Source organism: Mobula hypostoma, chromosome 11 (assembly GCF_963921235.1).
Source record: "Mobula hypostoma chromosome 11, sMobHyp1.1, whole genome shotgun sequence".
NCBI lineage: Eukaryota > Metazoa > Chordata > Chondrichthyes > Myliobatiformes > Myliobatidae > Mobula > Mobula hypostoma.
The window spans coordinates 94,280,788-94,292,833 of record NC_086107.1 but is presented as its reverse complement, the minus strand read 5'-3'; the positions used below and the strand labels follow the sequence as shown (position 1 = coordinate 94,292,833).

The following is a 12,046-nucleotide window of genomic DNA, read 5'->3' as shown; positions in this document are numbered from 1 at the left end:
GGAAAATTGCACACAAAAACTGACAATCAAAGTGCAAAAGAAGACAAACTGTGCAAATACAAAAAAAAGTAGTAACTAATAAATACATCAATAAATAATACTGAGAACATGAGTTGCAGAGTGCCTGAAAGTGAGTCCATAGGTGTGTAACCAGTTCAGAGTTGAGCTGAGTGAAGTTATCCACACTGGTTCAGGAACCTGATGGCCTGTAGGCTGTTCCTGAACCCAGTGGTGTGGGACCTAAGGCTCCTGTACCACCTGCTGATGGCCGCAACGAGCTGAGAGCATGGTCTCAATGTTGGGGGTCCTTGATGGGTGGTGCTTCTTTGTGGCATCCCCCTTCTTTGGGGAAAGAGACTACGTGTATTAACCCTATCTATGCCCGTCGTGATTTTTATGCATCTCTATAAGATCATCGTTTACCTGAAAATAATGCAAAAGGTTGTGGGTTCAAGTTCTGTTTCGATTTATTTATTTTGTTATTTTAGTTAACGATAAATCACAGTAAAATTTCCTCCTGGCCCAACGAGCCCGTGACACCCAATTATGTCCATCTGACCAATTAGCCTACTAATGCCTTTGGAATGTGTGAGGAAAGTGGAGCAACCAGTGGAAAGCCACATAGTTACAGGGAGAACGTAAACTCACAGATGGTGGCGGAATTAAACCCTGGTCACAGGCGCTGTAGTAGATTACCCTAACCGCTACGCTACTGTGTTGTGAGGACAGAAACATGGTAGTGCTCCGAGTACAGTACTGAGGGTGTTGCATTGTTGGAGATGCCGTGGTTATGTGCAGATGTCAAAATGTGTCAAAGAGAAGTGGATTAGAACAATCACATGGCAATAAGGGTGAAAGATGAAATGTTTAAAGGAACCAAGCACTCAGAGGGTGGCGAGAGTGTGGAACAAGCTTCCAGTGGAAGTGGTGGATGTGGGTTCAATCTCAACACTTAGATGTTTGGATAAGTGCCTTGATGGGAGGGATATAGAGAGCTATGGTCCAGATATGGGTTGACAGGACTAGACAGAATCAGCAAGGACTAGATGGGCCAAAGGGCCTGTTTCTGTGCTGTAGTGCTCTATGACTGTTGTTGGAAGATGAATAAGGCAGTTCTCCCTTGGGTTCTATATTTATCCCTCTACCAAACAATTGCTACTTTATTGATGTTAAATGATGCAGTATGCAAACTGGCTCCCATACTTCCCACTTCACTACAGTGCTCACACATCAAAAGTCTCTCTGTGACAGTGAAGCAGCTTGGTGTTGACAGATGTGCTGTGTATGCAAAACTTTCCTCTTTTTGCCTTTGTTGGCCTAAATGCCAATGTCAGAGCTCGTAACACACGCAGAATATTGGGGGAACTCAACAAGTCAGACAACACCAGAGAAACAGTCGAAGTTTCGGGACTAATGACGGGTCTTGGCTCAAAACATTGACTGATTATTCCTTTCCATAGATGTTGTTTGACCTGCTGAGATCTTGCAGTAATTTGTGCGTGTTACTCTGGGTTTCCAGCATCTTCAGAGTCTCTTCTGTCAGAGCACAGACAGGTTTCCATGGATCACTGCTTCCTTAGATTCAAGTCTGAGTGTTAATACATTTGAAAATGCGGTGAAGGAGAGGGCAGAGTGAGTAAGGAGTAAAAGTAAAATCAGTGTTCAGGGCTGAGTTGTTACAGCACAATTGTTAATCGCAAATGACTTGATGTAATTTTTCAAAGCACGTTCTTTAACGGCATACCCACAGATCCCTGAAAGGACCCGAGCAGGTAGACGATAATAAGGTGTCCTCCATACTTGACTATATTAGTAAAGGCACTAAATAAAAGAGCAGGAAAGTCAGAGAGGAAGTGAAGCGGCTGGTGCTTTGGAGTGAGAAGAACAGCCCTAAATTTGAATGTGGAGAAGACCAAGGAAATCATTGTGGACTTCAGGAAGGTGCAGATGAACCACCCCCCTCTGCAAATACATGGCTCCTCCATAGCAAGAGTTAAGTACACCAAGTTCCTGGGAGTTCACATCACGGATGACCTCACCTGGTCCCTTAATATCACTTCCCTGAACAAGAAGACAGCAGCGTCTCCACTTCCTAAACAGATTGAGGAAAGCAAAGCTCCAAACCCCCATCTTAACTGCATTTTACAGGAGCACCATTGAGATCATCCTGACAAGTTGCCTCTCCATCTGGTATGGGAGCAGTCAAGCATCGGACCAGAACTCCCTACAGAGGACTGTGAGAATGGCTGAGAGCATCATGGAGTCTTCCACCGGGGACATTTATCAAGAGCACTGTGAACACAGGGCCGTTGGTATTATTAAAGATCCCACCGATCCATCCAGCATTCTCTTTGACTTTCTACCCTCAGGCAGGAGTATCTGATGCCAAAAAGCACGAACGGTCAGGATGGGAAAATTTCTTCCCTCAGGCATTCAAAGTGCCACTGATTAATCTGTTCTGTACCTTACTGTATTTAATTTATGCACTTTAATTTGTTTATGTGTAATCCATCTGTAGGTTTCATCTTTGCTTTCATAAGTTATTGTGTGAATTATGTGTTGTGTATACTACAGTGGTTTACACCCTGGTTCAGAGAAATGTTGTCTCGTTAGCTGGCGCTCATGTATAGAGTTAAATGACAATAAACTTGACTTGACTTTGGATCTGTCCGGGTTCTCCAGTTTCCTCCAACAGTCTAAGAATGTATGGGTGAGGGTTGTCACTTTTGGGCATTCTATGTTGGCGCCAGAAGCATGGAGACACTTGTAGGCTGCGCCCAGCATATCCTCGCTGATTTGGCACAAGTGACGCACTTTACTGTATGTTTTGATGTATTGATGTACAGGTAACAAATAAAACTAATTTAATCTAACTGGATACCACAGCTAGAGGACTATGTACTTTTCTGACTCGCATCAAGAGGGTAAGGATATACTGGTGCTCGAGATTGTCCAGGTGAAATGTAAAAGGAGAATGCCAAGTTGGAGATTTGAGAGAAGATTAACTTAGTTGTTTTCTCTTGAATGAATTGAGGTTCAAAAAAAATTAAGATAGACAGAGGGTAGAAATGGTGAACAGGATGTGCCTATTTTCTTAAGCTGAGGTCAAAGACTAGAATACACTAATTTTTAGCAGAAGAACTGGAGTTGAGAATGTTTTTCACTCAGGGGTCTGGAACTCCATCCTAAAAGGTGGTGGAAGCAGATCCCCTTATCACATTTACTCACCTTTTGATGAGTAGTGATCATCAAGCCAAGGACTCAAGATATGAGAGTACCCTGAATAGTTTTGCCTTTTGGTCTGGTATGACATGATGGACTGAATGGCCTGGCGGGGTGCGTACAGGGACCATGTTGTTAGTAAAGATGAGTGAAGTACAAACAGGACGTAGGGTGCCTGTTGCAGAAGATAGAATAAAACACATTTTATAAATGTTATTATACAAAGATCACAGAACAGTATAGACCAGCCTTTCTCAACCTTTTGGCTTGAAATAACCCATGAAATAATTTTAAGTTCTCAGGTTTGTGAGTAGAGAATGAATTTTTAGCCAACCTTTCTTGAAAAATTCAGGCAGTTAAGCTTAGCTTGCCTTTCTTGAATTTAATCTCTTTCATTCCCTCCCATAAATTTTAAAAACTTATAAGGCAAACATAATAAATTTCTGTTAAGTAACTGGCTTAAGCCGAAATAGGTTTTTATTTTTCTAAAGGTAGGCTTGGTAGATTTAATTTAAATAAAAGTTGTAAATTGATTTTAATTAATACGATTTATATCATAAAACTTTATTTGCAATGTTCAAGCAGTATGTTCTGACAACAGCAGGATTTTTTTTTCGGACAGAAACAAAACCTCTCATAGAGCCAACCATTGATGGGGCACCATCAGTACAGATGCCAACACTGTTCCTCCAGACAGGCCTTTTGTTTCCAAATATGGAGACCAAACATTAAATATATCTTGGCCTTTGCTTGTTTCGGGCAGCTGTTTGCAACAGAAAAAGTTTTCATGAATTTCACCATCATTTACAAATTTTACAAATGCTACAACATGACACTTATTGGTGTAATCTGTTGACTCATCAACCTGGATAGAGAAGCTGTTCTTTTTCAGCTTATCCCACAGAACTCCTTCAGCATCATATGACATGACATCAATATGCCAACTTACTGTACTATTTGAGAGTGAAACCTTTTTAATTTCTTGTATTGCATCTTGTCCTAGCATTTTGCCCACTATAATTTTACGTGCTGGCATTATTAGGTTCTCACCAACAGTGTGACTTTTATTTTTTGGGGAAATAATTTCTGCTTCTAAGTAACTTGCTTCCTGATGCTTTTTTACTGACTGTGACTTTAATTAACAAAAGCTTTACTCTGTTTGTTTTGAGATTCCAATAGATTAAAATAATCAGCACTTTTACATACCATATGGCTGTAATTTATAGTTAAGTGTCTTTTCAATTTTGCTGGAGCCATTGCTGCATTTGTATGTAGTTTTGCCACAGACAAAATGGAATAGGACAACTTGGATCACCAGTCCATTGTGTCCTTTGTTGCATAATAAAAATGGCATTAACTAAGTAAATAACTAACTAAATAAATTGAATAACTAAATGAGAAAATGGTAAAAAATACAAAAACTTCACAATACAATTCACTTCTAACCTACATGATCCACCTTTTGCAATGTTTACAACAACAGCAAAGTGGCAGGCCAGCAGCTGAGTCGCAGCGCGCAAAAAAATCTTATTTTAGAATGAAAATTTCCCTCCAGTTTTCTACTACACTGGTAGAGTTTGCTCGCTTCCATAGGTCATTTGTTGGCGCTTATGGGGAAAGTTGGCGGGGGGGTGTAATTTGGGAGGGAGAGGCTGACAGCACAACCCAAGTTGGACGTGTCCATTCAATGCTTGGAAAACGCACTTCACGGTTCTCATCAGCCTTAAGACCTCCCATCCATGAAATACAGCACTCACAAATTATCACCCTACCGTCCTCCCCTCCATGCAATACAGCGCTCACCAATTATCAGCGGTCTCCCCTATCTCGCATAAAAAAAAAACTGAGAATGGACTCAACCAAATAGACATGGTCATACCAGCTGAGAGACCTCTAACGAGTTTGCTAACGGGGCTGCTCGATCACTGTGAGTGCTAGCGTCATGTGTTGCATGAAGTTCAAAAAATGATCTCTTGTAAAACCCTAGGGTTCCGTGGAACCCCAGTTGAGAAACCCTGGTATGGACCCTTCAGCCCTGGATGTTGTGCCGACATTTTAACTTCTCTGAGGTCAATCTAATCCTTCCCTCCTACAAAGGCACCTTCTATTTTTCTGTCATTTATGTGCTAATCTAAGATTTCTTGCATATTCCTAATGTATGTATCTGTCTCTCTGACTGCCCTGGCAGGATATTCCATACACTCACGGCTCTCTGTGTTTTATAAAAAAAAAATTGTATACATGACCAATAATGGAAAGGCCTGATTTGGACCTGACTTAAAGTCATCAGGTTCACTGTGCTCAGGCAGAACTAGACTGGAGGAGGATGATATCTTCCTAATTTGTAATGACCACTGTGTGTCAGAATCTTGTGCTGTGCAATTCTTTTTGCCAGTGACGACTGAATAATTTCTGAACGTGCGCACTGAATAATTTCTTCAATAAAAACAATATAAATAAGCTAATTCTAAAATCTGCAGACAAATTATCACAAACTCCAAGTTGTTAACACCATCCGTATCAGAAACCGGAAAAGGGATTATGATTGTGTATGATCGTGAAATATATTTAACATCCCAGCGAGGTAGCAACCTTTTGTGTGCAGTTTAAGTCCCTTTGTGCTCCAGTTGCAAAAGATATATGCATGCCCACACCTTGGAGGGAGGATTGCTCCAAAGCTATTTGCGACCCCGAACCCCAGATCCAAGTCCCTAGTTCAGCCTGAGGAAGAAGATGGAATTAGAGTCAACGAATGGATCTTGTTGCAGAAAAATATGTTTGCCCACTTCATTAGAGGAAATTATTTTGACTTGCCCTTTTATTGGAAAGACAGTCATAGCTAACTCTTAAAAATCTTTCTTTCAGGTATATTTCCCTTATCTGCTTATCAACAAGAAACGTTATGCTGGTCTGTACTTCTCCTCCAACCCAAACACCCACGATAAGATGGATTGCAAGGGTATCGAGACAGTCAGAAGAGATAATTGTCCATTGGTAGCTAACCTGATCAACACCTGTCTTCAGAAGATTCTAATTGAAAGGTAAATGTTATTAGGAACTACTTTTATTAGAAACATAGAAATCTACAGCACATTACAGGCCTTTTGGCCCACAGTGCTGTGCCGACCATGTAACCTATTTTAGACACTGCCTAGAATTTCCTTATTGCATAACCCTCTATTTTTCTAAGCTCCATGTACCTATCTAAGAGTCTCTTAAAAGACCCTATTGTACCCGTCTCTACCACCTTCGCTAGCAGTGCATCCCATGCACCCACCACTGTCTGTGTGAAGAACTTACCTCTGACATCCTCCTTGTACCTGCTTCCAAGCACTTTAAAAATATGCCCCCTTGTGTTAGCCATTTCGGCCCTGGGAAAAAGCCTCTGGCTATCCACATGATCAATGCCTCTCATCATCTTATACACCTCTATCAAGTCACCTCTCATCCTCCGCCGCTCCAAGGAGAAAAGGCCAAGTTCACTCAACCTATTCTCATAAGGCATGCTCTCCAATCCAGGAAACATCCTTGTAAATCTCTTCTGCACTCTCGCTATAGTATCTACATCCTTCCTTTAATGAGGTGACCAGAGCTGAACACAGTACTCCAAGTGCAGTCTAACTAAGGGAACGTTACCTCACGGCTCTTGAACTCATTCCCATGGTTGATGAAGGCCAACACATCATACGCCTTCTTAACAACACTGTCAGCCTACACAGCAGCTTTGAGTGTCCTATGGATGTGGACCCCAAGATCTCGCTGATCCTCCTCATTGCCAAGAGTCTTACCATTAATATTGTATTCTGTCTTCAAATTTGACCTACAAAAATGAACGCTTCACCCTTATCTAGGTTGAACTCCATCTGCCACTTCTCAGCCCAATTCTGCATCCTATCGACAACCCTCCAGACCATCCACAACACCCCTAACTTTTGTGTTATCAGCAAACTTACTACCACCCTTCTACTTCCTCATCCAGGTCATTTATAAAAATCACAAAGGGGTCCCAGAACAAATCCCCAGCAGTACACCACTGATCAGCGTCCTCCGTGCAGAATACAAACCTTCTACGACCACTCTTTGTCTTCTTGCGGGCAAGCCAATTCTGGATCCAGAAAGCAGTTTCCTTGTATCCCATGCCTCATTACTTTCTGAATGAGCCTTGCATGGGGAACCTTATCAAATGCGTTACTGAAATTGATATATTCCTTATTCTTTATATGTCTCTGTTTGGAAGGATTTACTCATCTAGAAAAGGCTTGGTGTCCACGTGCATAGATTCCTCAAAATTGCCACACAAGTTGTTAGTGTTGTTAAGAAGATGTATGTTGTTGAAGCTTCGATGACAAACTCTGCTATCTTCTTCAGGGATGATGCTTGAGTTTGTCATCGAAACATTGGTCATAATTGATACCTGTACCCAGCTGGAAGCCCAGGAAGAGTTTATTCGTTACATACACAGGAAAAGCATTTGATCCTTTTTCAGATGTATATTGTGTTGGCCTTCATTAGTCAAGGATTTGAGTTCAGGAGCTGCGAGGTAACTTTGCAATTCTGTAAAAACTCCGGTTAGACCACACTTGGGAGTATTGTATTCAGTTCTGGTTGCATCATTATAGGAAGGATCATTTAGAGATGGTGCAGAGGAAATTTACCAGCATGTTGCCTGGATTAGAGAACGTGTCTTATGAGGATAGGTTGAGTGAGTTTGAGGTTTTCTCTGTGGAGTGAAGGAGGTTGAGAAGTGATTTAATAGAGGTGTACAAGAGGTGATTGAAGGAAAGTACAAGGTGGATGTCGGAGGTAAGTTCTTCACACAGAGAGTGTTGGGTGAATAGAATGCCTTGCCGGAGGTGGTGGTAGAGCTGCATACGTGCAGGGAATTTTAAAAACACTTAGTTAGGTGCACAGATGATAAAGAATTGGAGAGCTATGTTGGGAGAAAGGTTACATTGATCTTAGAGTAGGTTAAAAGATTGGCGTAACATTGTGGGCTGAAGGGCCTGTACTGTGCTATGTTCTTACTAAATCTGTGAAAGCCAGTGTGCTGCAGAGAGGGTAACATTTAATGTGCTCCAGATTATTGAGAAAGTTGCTTGAAATTCAAGTCAGTGCCAAGAGAGATAATTAAGGTACACTACCTCTGTTAAGTCTCTTTAGAGTTTGGAACCAATCTTATTAGTTTTTAATCTTACAATTCATGAACTAATTGAAGCCTGACCTGGTCCTTTTGATTCTATTGTCCTGCCCTGTATGATTTGTGCTCATCCACAAAGTAGTCATTTCTCTATTGTTTCCATGCTCACGATGGCCTTGCACTCTGTGGATGGTGTCCTTGAGCAATGGGTTTGGTTTACCTCTCACCACAACCACGGTATACATTTTGATCATGTGTTGGGGGAGGCTTATTGGTCCAACCTAAGAATGGTGTGGTTAAGAACTACACACACAACATCTATGGAGGGGAATAAATAGTTGGCGTTTTGGGCTGAGACCCTTCTTCAGGGTCTCACTGCTACTGGCACAGTCTCATTTGTTGCATTTTGATTCGAATTTTGAATCATACTTATTATGTTGTGTTGGCTCAGAGTGAAATGGTTTTGCAGATGCTGGAAATTAGCGTCTTAATATTATTATCAGAAAGATACTTCCTCACCCTTTACCTTCTTATTCTGGCTTCTGCCCTTTTCTTTTCCTGTCCTGATGAAGCGTCTCATCCGAAACATTGACACTTTATTCCTTTCCACAGATGCTGCCTGACCTGTTGAGTTCCTGCATTGAGTTTTTGCTCTGGATTTCCAGCTGAATCTCTTGCATTTCCAATTAGATGCAAAGTTCTGAGGAGACCTGCTGCTCTAGGAGATTGGGAATTCTGTGTTCTACCTGAGAGGCAGCTTCTGGCCTCTGGGTTTGTGCTGCTTCTTTCTCCTAACCTTGCCATACCTGCCGATGAACAGAAATTTTTCTGTCTTGCAGAGACCGTCAGGTGAAGGTGACATAGTGGCAAATGTGCCAAAAGTTGGTCAGAAGCAGCCTACCTACCTAAACCTCAGTGACAATGTTTGTATTGTCCAACAGGGATCCAAGAGGAGCTGTGGAACATGCAAAGGACGTTATCTCCGACTTGCTGTGTAATCGGATCGATACCTCTCAGCTGGTAATCACAAAGGAGCTCACACGGACGGCTGATGAGTATGCAGGGAAGCAGGCCCACGTGGAGCTGGCAGAAAGGTAGAAAGAATGATTATTTCTAACTCCCTCCATGCCCCTCAAAACCCCTTGTGTCGTTGCCGATTAACTGGACTCTGAAAACTTGCACTCTTACCTCAGACATATTTCATTTCTGCACGAGGACAGCATGGCCACCCGTCACCAAACTGTTCTGAAGTCAGTACAGAGAAATGTCAATTTCATACAAAATTGACGAGTGGTTTTAGATTTTGAGCAATTGGTAACCTTGTAGGTTCAGATTTGCAAGATCAATCACCCAGGGCAATACAGATGTTAAAAGTCAATGGAAAGTACAAGCTGACAAGTGACAGTACTTCAAAGTTCAAAGTAAGTTTATTATCAAAGTATAGTTGCAAGAAAAAGTTTGTGAACCCTTTGCAATTATGTTTTTCAGCATTAATTACTCAAAAAATGTGGTTTGATCTTCAAGTCACAATAATAAACAGAATCTGCCTAAACTAATAACACAAACAATTGTATTCCTTTTCATCAATACTGAGTACACTATTTAAACAATTATAGTCTAGTTTCAGAAGCACCTCTTCCTACAGATGCTGCCTGGCCTGCTGCGTTTACCAGCAACTTTGATGTGTGTTGCTTGAACCTGTGGTGTAATGCCTTCTGCAAAAACTATTTGGAGTCAGGTGTTCCAATCAATGAATCCTGAAGGAGATGAAAAAAAAACCCAAGGGACCTGCAGAGATCTCTGGAACTTGTCACATGCTGGCGATAATAAACTTGATTCTGATTCTGAAGTCTTTGTTCATGTGACCACTATAAGAAAAACACTGAACAAGCGTGGTGTTTATGGAAGGACACCACTGAGGAAACCACTACTCCAAAAACAACATTGCTGCACCTCTTGAGTTTGCAAAAGACCATCTGGATGTTCCACAATGCTTCTGGGACAATGTTCTGTGGACAGATGAAACAAAAGTTGAGCTTTTTGGCAGAAATGTACTTTGCTATGTTTGGAGGGAAAAAGGGCACTGCACACCAACACCAAAACCCTCATCTCAACTGTGAAGAATGGTGGAAGGAGCACCATGGTTTGGGGCTGCTTTGCTGCCTCAGGGTCTGGACAGATTGCAATCACTGAGGGAACAATGAATTCAAAATTGTATCAAGACAGTTTACAGGAGATTGTCAGGTCTTGGTCCATCACCTGAAGTTTAATAGAAGTTGGATAATGCAACAAGACTATAATCCGAAACATGAGTAAATCAACAATAGAATGTTTTAAAAAGAAGAAAATTTGTGTTTTGGAATGGCCAGGTTAGACTCCAGACCTTAATCCAATTGGGATACTGTAGCATGACCTAAAGAGGGCTGTTATGCAAGGTATCCCAGAAATATTGATGAATTTGAAATGCTCTAAAATGCCTCTTTGCAGTTGTGCAAATCCGATCAGCAGTTACAGGAAACGTTTGGTGGAGGTTATTGCTGCTATAGGAGGTCCTACCAGTTATTAAAAACAAGGGTTCATGTACTTTTTCAAGCCTGGATTAAACAATGTGTTCAATAAGGACATGAAACAGACTATTGTTTGTATGTTGTTAGTTTAGGCAGATTGTGTTGGCTTATTATTGTGATTTAGATGAAGATCAGACGACATATTATGAGTAATTGATGTAGATAACCAGGTAATTGCAAAGGGTTCACAAACTTTTTGTGCAACTGTGTGTGTGTGTGTGTGTGTGTATATATATATATATGTTGTGTGAGCATTTCACTGATAGGGCAAGTGAAGTTACCATCTTTGGTTCAAGAGCCTAATGGTTGAGGGGTAAAACTGTTCTTGAACCTTGTGGTGTGAGTCCTGAGGCTCCTGTACCTTCTTTCTGATGGCCACTGTGAGAAAAGAGCATGTCCTGGGTGGTGGGGTTGCTGATGATGATGCTTCCCTGTGACAACACTCTGTGTAGATGTGCTCGGTGGTAGGGAACGCTTTACCGTGATGGACTGTGCTGTATCCCTTACTTTTTGGGTTTTTTTTCTGTTCAAAGGCTTTCTTTGGTCTTTCCATACCAGGCTGTGATGCAGCCAGTGAACGTTACTCTCCTCCATACATCTATTGAAATTTGTCAAAGTTTTAGATGTCATGCCGATTCTTTGCAAATCCTAAGGAAGTAGAGGTATTGCAGTGCTTTCCTCATGATTGTACTTCTGTATTGGGCTCAGGGTAAGTCCTCTGAAATAATAACTTCGAAGAATTTAAGGTTGCTGACCCTCTCCACCTCTGATCCCCTGATCAGGACTGGCGCATGGACTTCCAGTTCCCTCCTCCTGAAGTCAATAATCAGCTCCTTGGTCTTACATTGAGTAAGAGATTGTTGTGGCTCTACTCAGGCAGATTTTCAGACTACTTAGTAAAGTATTGTCCTTTAGTTGGTGTGTGCGACTTAAATCCTGCCCTCACATTTCTTACCCTGTCTCCAAAAGCCAAATGGCTGCAGTTCCCTGCAGTGCAAAGGGAAACTATGCTCTTCAAAACCTTCCCTGGGCTGACTGCACACTATGCTTGTCTGGACCTTGTCGTAACCCTTGCTTTGTCAGAGCTTCCATACTTTAGTTCGGTGTTACTGGGATTTGG

At 41.6% G+C, this 12,046-nt stretch overlaps 1 protein-coding gene across 2 annotated transcripts in view; it reads left to right on the top strand.

Annotated features, from left to right (window-relative positions):
• pold1 (polymerase (DNA directed), delta 1, catalytic subunit) overlaps positions 1 to 12,046 on the top strand; it is a 234,870-nt gene that overhangs the window by 156,445 nt on the left and 66,379 nt on the right. For both annotated transcript variants that reach the window (XM_063063296.1, XM_063063297.1), the window contains exons 20-21: positions 6,088 to 6,263; positions 9,301 to 9,453. In XM_063063296.1, coding sequence (XP_062919366.1) covers positions 6,088 to 6,263; positions 9,301 to 9,453 — 329 coding nt within the window. The remainder of the gene's footprint in view (positions 1 to 6,087; positions 6,264 to 9,300; positions 9,454 to 12,046) is intronic.